The following is a 20,590-nucleotide window of genomic DNA, read 5'->3' as shown; positions in this document are numbered from 1 at the left end:
AACCTACTGTATTTACGTGAGATACTCTATTCAATTCAATTAATTCAAATCAAGTTTATTTGTATAGCGCTTTTTACAATACAAATCGTTACAAAGCAACTTTACAGAAAATTATGTCTGCAATATTTAGTAATAGCTTATAAGTGGTGACTGTCAGTTTGTGCACGTTTGACAGGATTTGTAGAAAAATGTATACAAGTCGTAGTCAGCCAGATGATGAACATTATTAATATTATTAATAATTATTATATGATGCAGTCACACTTGTAGCAATATTTGTTAGTTCTGTTGTTGATTCAGGGTTAGCATCATCTGGGGTCCTCTGAGGGTCAGCATCATCTCTTCTCAGGTGTTCTGGATCCAGACTGGAGTTGTATAAATCCTAGTTACCCTTGGCAAAACATAGAAACAAATAGAAACATCATTAGCATAGCTGCTGTTCCAACAAAGTTAAATTAATTAGTTTAACCCAAGCTAAAGAATAAGAATGCACATTTGCTCAGATACAACTATACTCACAATTTATGATACATTATTCAAATGCTTGGCGAAAGAGATGCATTTTTAATCTAGATTTAAACAGAGAGAGTGTGCCTGAACCTCGAACATTATCAGGAAGGCTATTCCAGAGTTTGGGAGCCAAATGTGAAAAAGCTCTACCTTCTTTAGTGGACTTTGCTATCCTAGGAACTACCAAAAGTCCAGCGTTTTGTGACCTTAGGGAGTGTGATGGATTGTAGCGTGGTAGAAGGCTAGTTAGGTACGCAGGAGCTAAACCATTTAGGGCCTTATAGGTAAGTAATGATAATTTGTAACTGATACGGAACTTAATAGGTAGCCAGGGCAGAGACTGTAAAATTGGGGTAATATGATCATATTTTCTTGACCTGGTAAGGACTCAAGCTACAGGTAGTCCAAAATGCAGCGGCTAGTTTAGTGAAGAAGCAGGACAACCACCTAGAAGTGCATTACAATAGTCCAGTCTAGAGGTCATGAATGCATGAACTAGCTTTTCTGCATCAGAAACGGACAACACGTTTCGTAGCTTGGCAATGTTTCTAAGATGGAAGAATGCAGTTTTTTTAACATGGGAAATATGATTTTCAAAAGACAAGTTGCTGTCTAATATAACACCCAGATTTTTGACTGTAGAAGATGTAACAGTACATCCGTCTAGTTGCAGATTGTAATCTACAAGATTCTGTGTAGTGTTTTTTGGTCCAATAATTAATATCTCTGTCTTATCCGAATTTAATTGGAGAAAATTATTGGTCATCCAATCTTTTACATTTTTAACACACTCTGTTAGCTTAGATAATTTAGAGCTTTCATCTGTTCTCGTTGAGATATATAGCTGAGTATCATCAGCATAACAGTGGAAGCTAATTCCATATTTTCTAATAATATTACCAAGGGGCAACATGTATATTGAAAATAGAAGGGGACCTAGGACGGATCCTTGTGGCACTCCATATTTTACTGATGATAAATGAGATGACTCCCCATTTAAGTAAACAAAATGGTAGCGTTCGGACAGGTAGGATCTAAACCATCTTAGAGCCTGCCCTTGAATACCTGTATAGTTTTGTAATCAATCTATGAGTATGTCATGATCTATGGTGTCGAACGCAGCACTAAGATAAAGTAAAACTAGAAATGAGATGCAGCCTCGATCTGATGCAAGAAGCAGGTCATTTGTAATTTTAACAAGTGCAGTTTCTGTGCTATGGTGGGGCCTGAAACCTGAACCTGAAATTCTTTATACAGATCATTTTTGTGCAGGAAGATGCTCAATTGAGCAGACACAACATTTTTAAAATTTTAGACATAAATAGAAGATTTGAAATAGGCCTATAATTTGCCAGTTCACTAGGATCTAGTTTTGGTTTCTTAATAAGAGGCTTAATAACCGCCAGCTTGAATGGTTTTGGGACGTGACCTAAAGATAACGACGAGTTAATAATATTGAGAAGCGGTTCTTCGGCTAAAGGTAACAACTCTTTCAGTAATTTAGTGGGTACAGGATCTAATAAACATGTTGTTGGTTTAGATACAGTGATAAGTTTATTTAGCTCTTTCTGTCCTATATTTTTAAAGCACTGCAGTTTATCTTTGGGTGCGATGGATGAAACTGAAGTGTTAGATGCTGTTGAATCTACATTCGCTATTGTATTTCTAATGTTATCTATTTTATCAGTGAAGAAATTCATAAAGTCATTACTATTTAACGTTGGTGGAATATTTGAATCAGGTGGCATCTGGTAATTTGTTAATATAGCCACTGTGCTAAATAAAAACCTTGGATTGTTTTGGTTATTTTCTATGAGTTTGTGGATATGCTCTGCCCTTGCAGTTTTAAGAGCCTGTCTATAGCTGGACATACTGTGTTTCCATGCAATTCTAAAAACTTCCAAGTTAGTTTTTCTCCATTTGCGTTCAAGAGTTACTTTCTTGAGAGAGTGAGTATTACTGTTATACCATGGCACAATACGTTTTTCTCTAACCTTTTTCAATTTGATGGGGGTAACAGCTTCTAATGTATTAGAGAAAATAGTGCCCATGTTGTCAGTCATTTCGTCTAATTCATGTGTATTTTTGGGTACAAATAGCAGTTGAGAGAGATCAGGCAGGTTATTTGCGAATCTGTCTTTGGTGACGGAACAATAGTTCTGCCCAGACGGTAATGCTGAGACATATAGTTAATATCAGTGATATGCAGCATGCACGATACAAGGAAATGGTCTGTAATATCATCACATTGAGGTACGATATCTATAGCAGTAAGATCAATTCCATGCGATATAATTAAATCTAGTGTATGATTTAAAACGATGAGTGGGCCTGGTGACATTTTGCTTGACTCCAAAAGAGTTTATTAGGTCAGTAAACGCAAGTCCTAGTGCATCATTTGTATTATCAACGTGAATATTAAAATCTCCCATAATTAGCGCCTTATCAACAGTAACCAGAAGGTCTGAGAGGAAATCTGCAAATTCTTTTAGGAATTTTGTATACGGCCCTGGTGGTCTATACACAGTAGCCAGAGCAAGAGATACATTAGATTTCTTTTGCATGTCTGACAGTGTAACATTAAACAGAAGTATTTCGAATGAGTTAAACCTGTATCCCGTTTTCTGGGTAACATTGAGAATATCAGTATATATTGTTGCAACACCTCCGCCACGACCAGTCTGAGGGGGCTCATGCTTATAACAGTAGTTTGGTGGAGTCAACTCATTTAGACCAAAATAATCATTTGGTTTTAGCCAGGTTTCAGTCAAGCAGAGTACATCAAAACTATTATCTGTGATCATTTCATTTGCAATAACTGCTTTGGGTGTGAGTGATCTAATATTTATGAGCCCAAACTTTAAAGATTGTTTTTGTTCATTTACTTTACATGTTTCTTGTTTAATCACGATAAGATTTTTTCTAGATCCTACATTAAATTTATATTTTGACCTCACTATTCGGGGAACAGACACAGTCTTAATAGATTGTACAGCGCAAGTACTTTAATCATTTAGTCATTTAATCAAGCGGGTGCAACAAAAGTCATCATAATAGTTATTTGAGAATTGTCTTACTAGTCACAAGGAGCGAAGTGTCCTGGAGATGTTATCAGAGAGCAGCTCCGCTCAGACTCTGCTGGGGTGCAAGCCATCAGCGTGAAACAGCCTAGGATGCTCCCAGAAAAGATTCCAGTTATTAACAAATAGCAGTTTCTGTTCTTTACACCATGACAACAACCATTCATTTAAAGCAAAAAGTCTACTGAACTTTTCGTGTCCTTGTCGATACGTGGGCAGTGGTCCTGACACGATGATCGTCGCCACGGGTGTCGTGCTGCGAACCGTCTCGATCAGGCTCCTGAAGTCCCTCTTCAGCGTCTCCGTCTGCCGCAGCGTGGTGTCGTTAACCCCGGCGTGAAGCACGACCGCTCTGGGGCTCTCGTCAGCCTTCAGGATCGCGGGTATCTGCGGAGAAACATCGAGAACACGAGCACCAGGGAAACAATGAGTGTGCACTTTACCTTCGGCTAACGAAGCTCGAACGATGGAGTCTCCGATGATCACAGCGTCGTGTCCTGTCTTGCGGAGGGGAGCGAAGCGGTTCCGTGTGGAGATCTCGAAGACCGGAGGGGGAGAAGTCGTCGCCCAGGGCCTGGCTCGCGTCCTCCGCTGTGGATGCAACCAGGGTCCGTGGTGTCCCGGCGCCGGAGTGAAGGACATCTGGGAAGATGGCGTCCTGGGTGCACCGGGCCTGTGCAGAGAAACACACGGAGTAGACGTGGTGGGACTGTTAACAGCACACTGTATTTTTACCCCGGACTTGTGAGCGTCAGCCCGGGATGATTCCAGCGCAGCTCTCTGCTCTCTCAGCTGGGCCTGCCTCACCTCCAGGTCGCGAATCTGCTTCCCCACGGCCTCGAGCTCGAGATGCACCAAATGCAGCTCGAACGTGTCCTCGCCTGCAGTCAAAGGTAGACATTCATCCGCCATTAAAGCAAGTAACAGTGAGTACAGCAGTGGTAATGTGTGTGAATACAGTATTAGCAATGTAAGTGCAGTTAGCAGCAACCACGCCGCTGATGTTAACGGGCTATAAGCTAATAGCGGACCCAGGAGCTCAAAATAAAACTAGTTATAACGAGGCGCTCTGATTGTTTTTGTTGTAGAATACAATAGAGGATATATTCACATGTTATATAAACGGAAACGATGGTGTATAAAATTGATTTTTAAAATAAAAATAGTCGATAAAAAGAATATAGTGACAGAGCTCAAACGCAGTACGGGCGCCAACAACAAACAGGAAGTGACGTTTATACTCTACACAATAAACATTTGGACTACTGTGTGTGTATTTGAGCTCTGAGAACTAATCGCGCGCTGTATGTGAGAACTGAGGAAGTGGAGCACGCGCGTGAGAGAGAGAGAGAACTTCCGCCTATCCTGCCTTCACTAACTTTAAGTTAATCGACAACAAATTGTGACTCCCAGGAAACTCCAGCTGTTATACTGACTAGATATACAAACGGCCCTTATCCGATCGCAATCCAATGACAGGGACGCACATTTTGAAAGACAATAGCCTATAGGATGCATTTTGAATGTCCAATAGTCCTCAAATAACATTATAGTCCAGTCTCGTTTAGTTAACGAAAACGCTGCATAAATTTCGTCATAATTTCGTTATCAGATATTATTTTTATCTCATCAACTTCTTGTCTTAGTCACATAAAAAAATTATTTTGCTAACGAAATTAACACTGCTAGCGCACCTTGCATTGATTGACTGTTTGCAACTAATTAAACACCGTCACTGATGAGTGCGCTAAGGCACTCTAAGGCAGGACCAAACCATTTCATGCAGATACAGGGGGGTGGTCGGTCAATATGGATGTTTTATTTTTTTGGTCAATGGTGATATTTAACTTTTATTGCCAAAATAAGTCAAATCAAAGACATCATTCATTTTATTATTATTTGAAATATACTCAATGATGATGGTTTATATAGTGTATAATATAATTGTTTTTACATATTTGTTGGGCCCCCTGTTAGTCAGGGGCCCTTGGAATTGTCCTAACTTTCCCCCCTATACGGCGCCTATGTTTGTATGTCTTGACCGATGTATTGATATACCAGCTGTTAATAATCTGTCGGTCAAGGAAAAAGTGACTTGCCACTTTCTGTGGGGTTTTTTTTCTTTCTGCGACCTAATACAATTTTGATCAACTAAGCCTCTTCTCGTCGCAGTTATTTCAGATGTCTGAAATCCAAATGTCTGGTTTGTCTAGTACTCATTCTTTATATGCAGAGTATATTCTTCACTAGTTAATTTGCAGAGTATATTCTTTACTAGTTCATTTGACATTTGTTTAATGTCATTGTAAAGATCATGCATCTAAATTGCATTAGAATATGTTTTTGCATTGCAGGGATGAGGCGGATGAGTTTGTTGAGATCGGGACTCTTAATGGAATCTTCGTTCTGGGACGCAGCATTGGTTTCATCGGTATGCCACTGAATTACTCTTTACTGTCCAGACCCAGTCCCACCAGTTCTAAAACTGAATATCTGTTTGAAAAATAACTTCTATTACTCAACATGTCTGCTGTTTATTTCTGTTTTTGAATTGAGATTGTTAAAAATTGTTTTCCATTTTGACTTCAAGTAACAAGTATATTTGTGTGAAAAATCCATTGAAAATTTAGCAAGCTATATTTCATGATAGTGTTAATTATTAATTAATTAATGTAATATGTTTTACTGTTAATCCCACAGGTCACTATCTGGACCAGAAACGTCTGAAGCAGGGTCTCTACCGCCACCCATGGGATGATATCTCCTACGTCCTTCCTGAGCACATGTCTATGTAAACCTGGAAAATGTTACAAGTATTTTGGATAAATACGTGGGAACATGTTTATTTTATTACTTTTAGTATAGTGGGAAGGGGTAAATTATTCAGTCATAACCAAAGAAACACACTAGCAAAATACTGACAAATAGTAGTTAAGCTTATGTTAAAGCATGACAGTTCTCAATTTATAAAACGGTTGCTTATAAAGCAAGCTTCATTTTTATGGTACAGTGTCATTGGCCATCTTATATTACTAACACAATGCACCTTCCTTTGCTTTTGTTATGATTAACAAATGATGTATCGTGTCTCTTCAGGCTGCCAGTTCTGATAGTCTGAATGAAGACACCACAGCTTGTAGATGCAAAGCACCAAATTCTATAGCATATTCTCAAATGATACCATTTATGAAATGTTAGCGTATACACCCTGAAACTTGAGTAAGCAAAGTGGAGGTTCATACTAAGCACATTAATCACTTTCTGGGATAAATTACTGCAACAGAAAAGTGAAACTAAATTAGCTTCTATGGTGTTGTTTTTATGTGCAAAATTCTAGTATTTGTAAAATAAAGTTCTTTATTGGTTATTTATGTTGGACAATGTTCATATGTTCCACAACATAAAAAAATTGGTCAAGGGTAATCTCTTTATTGCAAAAAACACTATGACATTAAGTGCATATTGGAATAATCTAAAATATTGTGAGTGAAGTTACTGATTCTGATATCTTCACTAACAAATTGATGGCTTGCAATGAATTGGAGTCGTCGACATGCTGCATTTACAGAGGACTTTTTGATGGTTGTGAAGAAATGGACACAGCTAAACGGCAACCATCTAGGGTTTACAGAGATTGGGGCAAAAAAGAGAAATTAATCTGGTGAGCAGGATTTCTTTGGGTGGAAATGCCTTGTAGATACCAGAGACCAGATCAGACATTTTGTCAGCTTGTCAAATTGTGGTTTACCCTGGAGACACTTATAAGTAATGTTTCTCCAGACCCATTTTTGACTCGATCTCTCAGGAACATCTTTCATGTTATTACCATGAATGAAATTGAGAAATGTTGATCTTATTTAAAGTGAAATTTACATAAAATTTAAATAAAAGTATTTACATTATTACAAATTGAGGCAAATTAAAAATCAACATTATAATAAACGTTATGTATGTTTTGGGTTATGACCGTAAACTCACCCTCAGTCCTCATGATCTCATCACAGTCCAGCTGTCTCAGCAGATGTGATGCATGTGCACTGTGGAACTGAGTGGTTCTAAATTAATTAGAAAAAAAAGAACAATGACTACTTTAGTAACAATTTACAGTAATTAACAGGTAACCCCTGAAGCTCTCTAATAATAGCCATAAATACATTGAACTTTATAACACCGCCTCTGGCTGCCTGCCTTCTTCTTTTAGTGCATCCTGTCACAATCTCTTCCATCTCTGCAGATAAACAACACAAAAAAACATGATTCATGCACTGCTCCAAGTTTTATTTCTGATTTCTCAAGTCCCCAGAGTAGATGCTTTCGATGGTGAACAGGTGTCATCGTGAGACCAGTTTTATTTAACTGAAATTCATGTCAATTTCCAGAGTCAATGTGGTCTTGTAAAAACCTGTTCATGTTAAGAGTGTTACAGAGTTTTAGATAGCTATTTAATCATTGCTCCACTTAAAAAAAAAGGTGTATCATTAAAGAATATCAGCAGTTGTGTTTGAAAAATGTATTTTATAATCAAGAAGATTTCTGATGTATGTCATTTAGAATTAACCTCAGAATTTTCTTCTTTGTTTGTTATTTCCTATGTTTATATTTGCACTTGGAGCAGAAGTGAACCGTGTGTTCATAAGTTCTGGTGAAAATGCCCATATTCACTGTAATCATGCTGATCATTCTGACTGGCATTCTGATTCGGTTTGGTTTACTGAATCAGTGCATGAGAAGAAAAATGAAAGCAAGCAAACCACAAATTCAAGAGGTCACGCAGGTGGCTCTGTAATTTTATGTTCATCTGTATTCCAATACACAAACATTTTCATGATGACATGAACTCATGCAGGGACGTGCACAGACATTTTGAGGGGCAGGGGCTCTAGTGAAATAAAGGGCACTTCTCATAATTAGTTTTTTTTTTTTTTTTTACAAAAAAGTATATATATATATATATATATATATTAACGCAACTCTGACTTCCTTTTAAAAAAAATAATTTAAAAAGTAAATTAATTTTATCTTCCTCAAACTCACGCAATTGTTTCATTTTCAAAAGATGTCTACAATCAGTTCACAGAAACCATGGTCTCCTTAGTATTCACTAGGTTTATAGAGCAGCAAAGGAAACCATTCCACAATGTGCATGTTTTGAAAACATTTTCTATGCTACTAGTTTCAAGTATATATGAAGAGTTCAGATGCAAAAGCCTCTAAGTGCCATCTGAAATTTTCTTATGAGCTTTTTTTTTCAAGCTCGTATTTAAGTTCAGTAATTTAACTTAAATGACAATTAATAGGTAATTTTCATTGCCAGTAATGTGAAATAAGTGAACATAAACATACAAGTTTGATAAAAATGATCATTATTGAAGGAAATTTCAGATGGCACTTAGGGGATTATTCATCTGAACTCTTCATATTTAGAATAACCTAAATAACTGCATCAAACAGAGGGGCATGTTTTACTAATTGTTTATTTTTGCACAAGGCACTACATCGTTTGAATTATTTTGGTGTTATCAGAATACATAACACTTTAAAATTAAACTTACCAAAATAATTGAGTAAAAATTCAATAAAAGCCAATGTCATGTATGTATTTGTGGTGGTATGGAATACTATTTTATAAAGGTTTTGAGGAAATAAAAAAAGTTAAATTACTTTAATAGTTAATTTATAAATATTGTTATTTTTAAAGTTTAATGTTAACTTATTTACTCAGTTTTATTTATTAATGTACCAGATGCAGTTACTCAGATTTACTACATTTTTTAGAGTGTATCCTCCATCTGTTTGCATCTGTAGATTTCTTCTAAATTCACCAAGACTCTTGATGTAAGTCAATAACTGGGGACGTTCTGTATGCAAATTAGGCGTCAACTAGTTAAAATGCGCACATTTGCATCTAATTGACAGGGAAATGCAGGTAAACAGGATAAACAAAATAACTAAAGCATATCACCTGGTGGTGATATAGGCTTATTTTATTAACTTATTTTATTACATGGCTTGGTTGAATTCCAATGTAGAATGCGGTCTGTTATAACCAACAGACCGCTGTGCGGAGTATAACAGACCGTTGCCATGAAAAACAGAGCGTTGCTATGGACTCACAGGATTCTAACCGTAGAGACGGAGCGGACTATTTTCTTTAACGGAAACAATACAATCGGGTTTAACAATCGGGGGAGAGGGAGCGCTTCAGAACTCCTGACCTGATATTTAGATACTATATTTCAATAAATATATTTGTTTGACAGGGAAGCTGTGTGCAAACAGAAATATATATTATTTTTCAAAAATAAAAAAAAAGCATCCCAGAAAAAAGGGCACTTTCTCTCCAGGAATAAAAAGGACAGGTGCTCAAGCCCCCTTTCAAGACCAACTAATCAACATGATTTATATTCAAACCAGTAAACAGGTTCTGCTTTGTATACAGTAGAGATTTGCACAAATACATAAAAATGCAAAATGCCTCGGTTTGAATATATATATATATGAAAAAAAAAAAAATACTGTGTGGGGGGAAAAAATTATCAGAAATACAAATACAATAGCCATTCAATACTATTAGGCTGAAATCTTTTCTTCTAATCTTGAACTATTCTGAATGCAAACATTTTACAACTACTAAGATTTTCATTTAACCTACCCTTTCCTTTTCCTTACCCAATAGGGGACAAGACAAAAAATTTTTTTCTCAAAGCTGAATCCATTAATGACAAGAGTAGCTTGTTGGCTGCAAACTAATTTCCTGTTGATACGCATTGTATTGACTGGCGAGAAGTATTCTAGCTACCTAAATATAGTAATGTAAATTATAATTTTAATGGAAATAACAGCTTTACTATGTTATTATGCAACAAGAAGAATCAACCATAACACCTTCTCCCGTGACGGACTGGCATCTCTCCAGGGGATTTCTCTGCCTTCGGCCCCAGATGCTGGGATAAGCTCCTGCACATACAAGCAGTTTGGAAAATGGATGGATGGAATATTCATTGTTCATGAAGTCATAATTTCATTCTGTAGTGCTAAATTGGTAAAATTGCTAAATTGCAGGAAAATTTGGGTTGGAACCAAGTAGTTTTCTGTTTTTTTTTTTTTTTTCGAAGTACACAAAACAAACAACTATCACACACACAAAAAAAATATGATAACAAAAAATGTATAGGCAGTGGGTAACGAAGTTTTTTAAATTGAGTCAACAAATTATTTTTTTACAGTGCAGTAATATGTTTGTATGTTTATAATTTGAGTAAATACACAGCCTACTACTACCAACTACTACTACTAGGCCTACTACTAATAACAGGCAGGGGCGGACTTAACCAGCAAGAGAGGTAAGCGGCCCTTAGGCCCGGGGCATCAGGGTTTTCTGATCGGGGCCCCCATCTGATATTGGCGAAGAAATACTTAGCCAAAGCTCCAGTTTGTATTTGTGTTCTGGAGAGCATCAAATTTTCATAAGTTGTGAAGAGGTAAATAAACTATAAATTATGGGAGAAAGAGCAAAAATAAGGGTTAGGTGTAAAAGAGCAAGCTTAGTTGTTGTGTTGGGGCCCCATACCTGACATTTGCTTAAGGCCCCCAAATCACTAAGTCCGGCCCTGATAACAGGCCTAATAATTAGTTAGTTTCAGCAGCAACTTTAGGTATTTTCCATGTCTTATCGCTGTTATGACAAAACAATTGCAATATTTTTCGACGAAGTTCTGCAGCCCTGTACAGTTGTGGCCAAAAGTATTGGCAGTGACATAAATGTTGTGTTTTGCTAAATTTGCTGCTTTGCTGACCATTGCATGTTCATTCACATTGTTTCTACAAGTATAGGCAGTGACATAGTCTAGAAACAATGTGAATGAACACCACAACAGCTTAAGTAGCACATTTTGCAAGATACTACATTTATGCCATTGCCAATACTTCTGGCCACGACTGTATTTAAGTAATAATAATAATTATTTCATATATATATATATATATATATATATATGTGTGTGTGTGTGTTCACAATTTAGCTTAGATTTACTCATTACAATTTCTTTATATTAATATATTTCCCAATTAAATTTAATAATTAGTTGTGTAAGAAAATAATTGTACATTTAGAATCTTGTAGAAAAACAAATATGAAATTTCAATTTGTATTAATGTTCCAAACATCCTACAAATGAAGTTAGAGACATCTATCCAAAACAAGCTTGAGTATACACACACTAAAAAAATATATGAATCACAGATTCTTTTACAACACCACAAAAGTCACATGAGTTTTCCCTATATCCAAATCAAACCATTAGTAGTCCTGATTAAAATATGCCATTCGTGACGTCGTTTATGAGCTGAGTGTAGGCCTAGATCCAACAGGGATCAAGTCTGACACAATATTGTGTTTTTTTTTTGTTTTTTTTATAACACATTTCTATGCGATTTCAAAACAATATGATGTTCTTTTTTTATGTTACTTCTTATCTGTTCCCAGATCAACAACTTGCCTCGCGTCAGTGCCTGTACGTCAATAGGACTCCTTCGGTGTATGTACGGTGCGTGTGCGCATGCGCGTGTTGAGCGCTGTTTATGTTGGAGTGTGTATGTTTGAGTGTGCTCCTGCTCCACCACCTCAACATATTACGCACTTTACGAACCGACCGCGCGGACACCGAGATGGCCGCAGCCGCCCCGAATCCAGAGGACGCCAGCCGAAACAGCGGCGGGCCAAGCACGGCAAGCGCTCTAGCGGGAGACGGAGAGTCTGAGGAGGCTGAGGAGTTTGCCTCCGCGACCCACTGCTCGGAGCTCTCCCGGCGGCAGAACGAGCAGCGAAAGGCCGGGCTCTTCTGTGACGTGACACTGGCGTTCAGCAGCGCCCCGGGAGCTACCAACACATTCGAGTTCAGCGCCCACCGCTCCGTTTTAGCTGCAGCCACGGATTATTTCACGCCGCTACTCGGGGGTCAATTTTCAGAGTCGGTGACGCGGCGGGTGGAGATGAAGGAGTGGAGCAGCGAGGCAGGCCTCGACCAGGAGACAGTGGAGAGCGTCATCCAGTTCATGTACACTGGCGAGATAAGAGTGAGCACTGCGAACGTGCACGAGGTTCTGGAGCTGGCTGACAGGTGAGAGAAAACCATGCAAATCGAAGAGTGTCAAAACACAGCGAGCAGCCTACCTAGACAGTATTGTTGGGATGTTTGATCACGAATAGTCTACACATTGGGCATCACATGCACCTTAAGAATAAACAGATGTTTGGTCATCGCTGGGCATTGTATGCGTCGTTTGAGTCAGTAGCGCTTTGCAGCATTTTTGGGTAGCATGGGTTACCTTCTGAATAGGCAGCGTTTCTGGTTATCATAATTAACATTTCAGATCGACAGGATTTGTTGAGCATGGGTATGTTGTTCTTAAGCAGCTGCATTTTAGACAGCGAAAGCATACTCCGATTCAGTAGAATTATGTGTGTCCAGCATTATGGGATATAAAACACTTTTTTTGTCATTATGTTTTCCTCCATAAAGATGTTTCCCTTAAAAAATAAAATATAAATCATCTGCTTGTCCCCCATATAGTTCCAAACTCATGATTTTCTTTATTTTGCAAAACCATCTGAAAAATGTTTCAGCACTTGTTATCCACATGGTCCAAAAGTTGAGAAAAAATGTGCATAAAGATAGCATGTGAGTCAGTTTTCTAACCCAGTGACATTTTGAGTCCTAATGTTGATGCACAAAAAAAAAAGTCAGGTTTGATGTTATTTTGTTCCTGTTTGAATTTGACTGTATACCACTGAGTTGATCAATAATTTGATTTGAGAGTAATTTTTTGTTCAACATACAAAGTGATCATAACTTGTAAGTTTCTAAAAAAAAATTTAGAATCTATACACATGACATAAGACATTTATTTAGTGCTGCCCTTTAGACTTACACAAAGCGACACATGCACTGCACACAACATTAATATTTCAAGTTATTTTAGTTAATACGTAATAATTATTTTGAAAATAACTTGATTTAATCTGTTTAAAAAAAAACAACAACAATAATGTATTCCCCCAATTTTCAAGGTCTTATTATTTTTACCGGTTTACTTTTTTAACCTCTATATCACCCACTACTATTCAGACCCCTGATACAATGGTGTGCTCTGGATATTTGTAATTTCACTGCTGCATGTTTTATTTCTTGCCTGCTGAATTGGTCTCTGCTTACAATGACTTTTTTACCTGAGTGTGGCTGCTTTATTGAATCAACATAATTTAACTTGCTTTGCAGCAAAGTGAGGTTTTGATGTATAGCCCTTAATTAGCCTACAGTGCATACACCCAGTTAGCACATACATACATCTCCTGTCTGTCTGTTAGAAAAGTGCTTTATCTGGAAAGCATCTGTTGTCTACAAACTCTCATCTTAATGAAAATGATTTAGAGACATATTGTTTATCAGTAAATGCTTTAAAAATGCATCATATAGACATCTCCATCATCTTCATGTGTTATTATCTGGGATAATATTCTGCTTATTTGTAGCAATTTATGTCCTTTGTTCTCTGTGAACATCTTCATTCTAATATATAGTGTACAAACAGAATTCACACAAAGATCAGAATTCAGTGATGTCTTTACATTTATTAGTTTGTTGTTGCTAGACTACGCTACTATTAGTATGCTGCAATTATGTTGAGACAGGAGTTTTTGAAGTTTAAGACATTGAAAGCCTCCCTTTTGACATAACAAACACCTTGCCTTGACTGCATGCACGGATCCTTTCAAAATGACTAAACTACTGACCATTGCATAGTTTTTCATTGGCCTCCAATATTTGTAGATGCATTTTGTCCATAGAAATGCATTATTCAGTGCTGTAATTTGATGCGACCGGCTGCACGTGCACTGTGGTGTGGGCAGACCCGACTAATTGATAATGACAATCATTGTCAATGATTTTCATTATCGATAATCATCGATTTTATCAATTAGTTATTGCAGCCCTAGTAAAATTACTGATTAACATAGCGGATAAAAGCAGCTTGCCTTATTTTTTTTTTTTTTTTTTTTTTTTTTTTTTTTTTACACCGCCAATATACTATAGGCATACTACTTACAGAAATTAGGTGCTTTTTCAAAATTGATGTGCAGTTGTGGTAGGCCAGTTTCAAATCGCATATTTTGCACACTGCCTTTCTTGTCCTCACTCAATTTAAAGTGCTCCCACACAGCTGAGGTCTTCGGCATTTTTGTCTTTTCTTCCAGATGAACTGAATCATGACGTTCACTCATTTATTTTGAACAGACCGTGTACAAATTACAAAAAAAAAAAATTCACCTAGATGTAAAAATACTAAATATTATTACATTGTCATATATATAAAATCAGCATCACATATATACATACAAGGAATAAATTATTGAAATATATTTAATTTAGTTTACAGATAAACAAAGGAAAAAAAACAGTGCGACACCTAACATAGCCTATATATGCTGAGCTTCAGTTAATTTTTTGACACGCTTAATTTGTTCACAGAAAGGAAACTCAAATGGCAGATAGCGACATCCTATTTCTTTTCTTTATTTTACAAAAGCGCAGTGTTTTGTTTTCATTGTTAGTGCACACAAATAAAAGCAGACCTTTATACAGTGAGGCATTATTAATAAGACTAAGTGTTTAAAGTTGATACTGCTATTATAAGGAAACAGTTTAAGTGATCGCCCCAGTGTGCATGCACGCACACACACACTCACACAAAACATCAGTTCCAGCATTGCTAACTTGACAGCACAGTTATTACTTTATCAAAATAAATACAGTGAACCAAACATAAGCTCCCCCTCCTCTTTCACCATTGGAATGTGTATAATTTACTTAATAAATAATAGTTCAGCATTCAGATACATTACATCACAAATATGGAAATATTATGTAATATTTGGATTTGTGCCAATGAGAGCGGTAGGATACATGAGCACAAAGCTCCATTTCGCAAACAGTTGAGTGCACAAGCCTTTAAAATATACTACTTTATCAGTCTGTGAGAGAGACGCATTCAGAGCCAACACATGGTCACTGTCTAGTGGGCTTTGTTTTCAAGTGCGCAACTCATGGAATTCGCTGTTCTTCTGCTGGCTGCCAGTTATCGGACAGCATTGCATTGCTGTGGGTGCCGCCTTCCGGATTGGGGGTGAATTGGCTATATTCGTTGTAAGGCCTCATGCACCGAACCGAGACGTCTGTACCGTGACCGTTCGGTACGAGTACATGTATTGTTCCACCACTTTGAAACTGATATACACAATATAGAAAAAATCTCAAGACCTATTGATAGACATTTTATATCTTCACAATGTCAAACTGCCCAGCCCTAGCTGACTATTAGAACAAATAAAACAAAAGAGCACTGACATCATATATCTTGCCTGTTCTTGTTGTTGGTTTTTGTAAGGCATAAATCAATGTCTTTTCTTTTCCACTCACAGGTTTTTGCTTGTGCAATTGAAGGATTTTTGTGGAGAATTTCTCAAGAGGAAGCTCAGCCTGGGCAATTGTGTGGCCGTCCATAGCCTTGCACACATGTACACTTTGGATCAACTGGCCTTACGTGCTGCTGATATGATTCGTCGCAACTTCCACAAAGTCATCCAGGATGAGGAATTTTACACGCTTCCATTCCACCTGGTCAGAGACTGGCTGTCAGACGCAGAGATTACAGTTGACTCTGAGGAGGTTTTATTTGATGCAGTGGTCAAATGGGTTCAGAAGAACTCAGAAGAACGGATAAAGTATTTTGAGGAGCTTTTTCGTCTTCTCAGGCTGCCACAGATAAAGCCAACGTATCTTACAAGAGTTGTCAAGAATGAGCCTTTGGTTGTGCAGAATGCAGCCTGCCTACAGCTTGTGTCAGAGGCTGTGGAGGGTCATGCAATCCGCTTTGAGAACCTCAAATCAGCAGATACAGAGTTCTGGGCTTCATACATGGCCACATTCCAACCAAGATTTGGCCAGAACATGGATGTCATCATGGTGGTCGGCGGAGTATCTGAAGGAGGTGACTACCTGAGTGAGTGCGTCGGGTACTTTGTGTATGAAGACCGTTGGGTCAATTTGCCACACATCCATAACCATCTGGATGGTCACGCTATTGCGGCCACTGATACCCATGTATATGTGGCTGGGTCCATGGAGCCAGGATTTGCCAAGACAGTGGAGCGCTACAATCCAAATCGCAACACCTGGGAACAAGTGAGCAACCTCACCACACGCAAGCATTCCTTTGGCCTCACCTGCATCAAAAATATTCTGTATAGTATTGGCGGTCATGGCAACTTCAGCCCTGGCTTTAAGGATGTGAGTGTCTATGAACCTGACCAAGACAAGTGGCACAACTTAGAATCTGCTCCTAAGATTTTGAGAGACGTCAAGGCCATTAGTGTCGAAGATCGATACGTTTATGTCATGGCGCGAACACCCATAGATACCGACAGCGATGATGGGTTGAAGACCGTGACTACTCGCTATGACACTGACAGTCGCCAGTGGCAAGAAGTCGATTCCTTACCGCTTATCGACAACTACTGCTTGTTCCAAATGGCTGTAGCATCGACTAACTTCTACCACACGGCTTCTTGCTGTCCCAAGAGCTACACCAATGTACGTGACGATGTAGCTTGTCAGAAGATCAGCGCAAGGATATCTGATGATATTCTTGAGAGCCTTCCCCCAGAGGTTACTAGTATTGAGGGTGCTGCTATCTGCTATCTTGGTGATGATGTGTTTGTGATTGGTGGCTGGAAGAACAGTGACGATGTGGATAAGCAGTATCGCAAGGAGGCATACCGTTATTGTGCTGAGCGCAAACGCTGGATGCTTCTGCCGCCCATGCCCCAGCCACGATGCCGTGCCACAGCATGTCATGTTCGCATTCCCTACCGCTTTCTATATGGCTGTCAGCGTTACCCAATGCCACAGAATTTGGCACGCCAGAGGGACCGTATGCAGCAAATGCAACAGTTACATCGTCGCACGTTAACTCTACGCAGGCAGTTACAATCACAGATTGAATGCTGAGAGCCCTTGTTGCTCAATAGAAAAAATGCTGCAAAAATCGTGATAATTTAGTGTCTTCAGCATTCTCATGATCCCATTCTTATTAACATGTGTATTATTTGTTTACTTGTGACATTTCATCACCGGGACAGTGAATGAAATGGCTGAAGCTAGTATATAAAGAGTATTTTCAATGTGACTTTGTATAATGGAATCATATAAATATGTAAAAAAGATACGTTTGTTAATATCTGTACATTGTTTCATTGTTTCATGGCCTTGCATGAATTTGCCTTATTCCTGCTGTCGGCAAGTTGTAGAATGCTGCACATTGTTAATTTATTCCAAGTGGTGATGGTTGTCCTACTACATTTGTGGGTTTTTAGGTTGTTTGTTTTGCAGGGAGTGATGTGTTTCACCATTTTCCCAGCTGTAATGAATCACCAGGTTTTTTTTTTTTAGAACTGTTCAAAAACAAATCATTAATAACTACAAAAAGAACCACTACTAAACCTTTATTCCCTTCACTTGTAAATTAGTTCCTGGTCTTAATTCTGATGATTTTATTTATTTGGCACTTGAATGCAATTCTTTCACAATCTTTGTTAATATTTGCAAAAATGCATTCTTCACAACTACAAGCACTTAATTTCAGCATTAGCCCTTGTCTGAATCTTTATTCTTATTGTTTAATTGATTTATATTTGTTTTTTTTTTTACTTTAAAGCACAGGGAATAAAGACGAAGTTATGGCATTAATATAATAATTTTTTTTTTGTGTGCATAAAGGCTACATCAAATGCAGTTGAAAGGCTAAGATGTTCAGAATATAGTCAAAGATCCATTACCTCAGTGTCAAGGGCAGGACCTTGTAAACTTACTTAAAAATAATTTGTCATAGGTGTTGCAGTCTATTCCATTTCAAAATCTCTCAAATTCCTTTTTTTTCATATATATTTGTTTAGCCTCCTAAGCTGTCATGCATTGCCTGTCAATAATTGTTAACATTTCCCATCAGTCAAGTGTAGTTGTCTATTCCAGTTTTAAGAAGGCATCTACTGATGGTACCCTCACTGCATCCTTGTATTTGTTAAATATATAGTGCCATTTATAATCAATTTTTGTTTATTTATTGGAAATCATTTTTCAGTTACATTCCCATTTTTTTTTATCTCCTCAAAACTTTTTTCCTGTCTTTTACAATATGTGATGTTTGAAGTCTTGTATTACAAGAAAACTCAGTGCACTTCACTTAGGTTAAAACTTGTCAAGCAATCATTGGCACCATCTAGACCAGAAAACATTTGGTAATGTTCACCTGAAGAACATTTAGCCATTACCACAGTCCACTCCAAAGTCTTAAAGTATGTCATCTTAGCATAACTAATGTGACACTACGATGTTAAAATCTCTTCTAAATGCAAGATAAAAATGGCTTTGACAATGCATCTATAGCCCTCGTATTGACTTGCAGAGTTTCATATTCATTTCATACAGGTAAAAACACCATGAGACATACAGTGAACATACATTATTAAGCCTTTTTCAAACATTTTCCTGCATATTGGAGACTGTAGGATTTTAGATATTGTATTCAATGGGAAATGTAAGTTTTGTGTCTCTCATGTTGAGATGTGGTTTAATAGTGTTAAAGATCTATATCTGTTTCTTTCCTTCTTGCACAGAGAAAATGTATATGTATGTATTGACTGCGAAAGTGTCTTGACATTAAGAGTATCATGGCTGGGATGTTAAGGCTGGCTCGTTGTTTTAAAGTCTTTGAAGGGCGAATATAGTTCTTTGCACGTGTTATAAAGTATGCACATGTTGTGGATCTCCGTGATTTGCAATAAATATATATTAAAAATTTGATATTGTCCAAGAACATTAGTTCTTACCCTTCCTGAAGTGCCATTACTTTTATGTTTGCCGAAATGTTTTTGATGCAGTATAACTGTGGATTACAGTGTTAATTTTAGAGCGATTAATGCATTTTCACATAGAATGATTATTCCCCAATTGATATGCTTGACAGTGTGTGCAAATTGACATGAGATCTGTTACTGTGCATTGTTTGAGCAAGTTACTATAGGAAATAATATGGTCATATTACAATAAAGAAATTATTAATGAGAAAACCTTTTGCTATTTCAAGTGTACAGTTTTGGTGACTTGTGGACACACGAATACAAGTATGTACATAAAGTTCAATAGGAACCAATGGAAAGATGAGAAGGCAAAAATAGCATACGTTAAACACCGCCACATTCAGAAAGTTGTAAAAACTGAAGTAATAGCTTATATGCTAATTTCAAAACATCTACATTCACCCTAAAAATACTCACAGAACAGTATTATAAAAGGACAAATGAACAAATAATTCATTAATGAAGATTACACTTAAAGACTCACTTAGATTTACTTAAAAAAAATCAAAGTATACTTCTTCATAAGCAGATTGGGTTCAAGTATATTTTCCAATTATACTTTGTGTAGCAAGTGTTCTAAAATGAATATTTATAGTAAATTTAAACTTATTTCAGCACTTATTGGAATGAATTGGCTGCTTTTTGCTTGCTCCTGTTTGTAAAAGTGTACTTTAACAGTAACAGTAGTACATTTTGAGTTTTTCATTTGTATTGCAACTATATTATATCTATACTACAGGAAATAGTGATCTATACTACAGGAAAACATTTTAGTTTATATACTGTAAGTATAATTGGTTATTAAGTGAACTTAACATTATACTTTTAGTTTACGATTTATATACTATTTTTGTACTTAATACAGGGGTACCCAACGTCTGTTTAGAGTTTGTTAGAGTTTCACTCCAACCCAAATCAAACACACCTGAACAAGTTAATCAAGGTCTAAGGGTTACTAGAAAGTTGCAAGGTTGGAGCAAAACTTTGCAGGACTGTGGCTCTCCAGGACCTTGGCCAACCCTCACTT

At 37.3% G+C, this 20,590-nt stretch overlaps 2 protein-coding genes across 3 annotated transcripts in view; both read left to right on the top strand.

Annotated features, from left to right (window-relative positions):
* The window catches only part of aclyb (ATP citrate lyase b), a 45,279-nt gene extending 38,318 nt beyond the window's left edge, over positions 1-6,961 (top strand). For both annotated transcript variants that reach the window (XM_059530649.1, XM_059530648.1), the window contains 2 exons: positions 5,945-6,021; positions 6,291-6,961. In XM_059530649.1, coding sequence (XP_059386632.1) covers positions 5,945-6,021; positions 6,291-6,385 — 172 coding nt within the window. In that variant the 3' untranslated portion in view covers positions 6,386-6,961. The remainder of the gene's footprint in view (positions 1-5,944; positions 6,022-6,290) is intronic.
* Positions 6,962-12,097: 5,136 nt separating this feature from the next.
* klhl11 (kelch-like family member 11) lies at positions 12,098-18,187 on the top strand. The gene is made up of 2 exons (XM_059530646.1): positions 12,098-12,709; positions 16,069-18,187. Exons 1-2 carry the CDS (start codon positions 12,171-12,173, stop codon positions 17,654-17,656), a joined length of 2,127 nt encoding a protein of 708 aa, XP_059386629.1. The 5' UTR covers positions 12,098-12,170; the 3' UTR covers positions 17,657-18,187.
* The last annotated feature ends 2,403 nt before the right edge of the window (positions 18,188-20,590 follow it).

The sequence above is a fragment of the Carassius carassius genome, chromosome 39 (assembly GCF_963082965.1).
Source record: "Carassius carassius chromosome 39, fCarCar2.1, whole genome shotgun sequence".
Lineage (NCBI taxonomy): Eukaryota > Metazoa > Chordata > Actinopteri > Cypriniformes > Cyprinidae > Carassius > Carassius carassius.
Note: the sequence above shows the minus strand (reverse complement) of the source record. Positions and strands in the feature narration are given on the sequence as shown.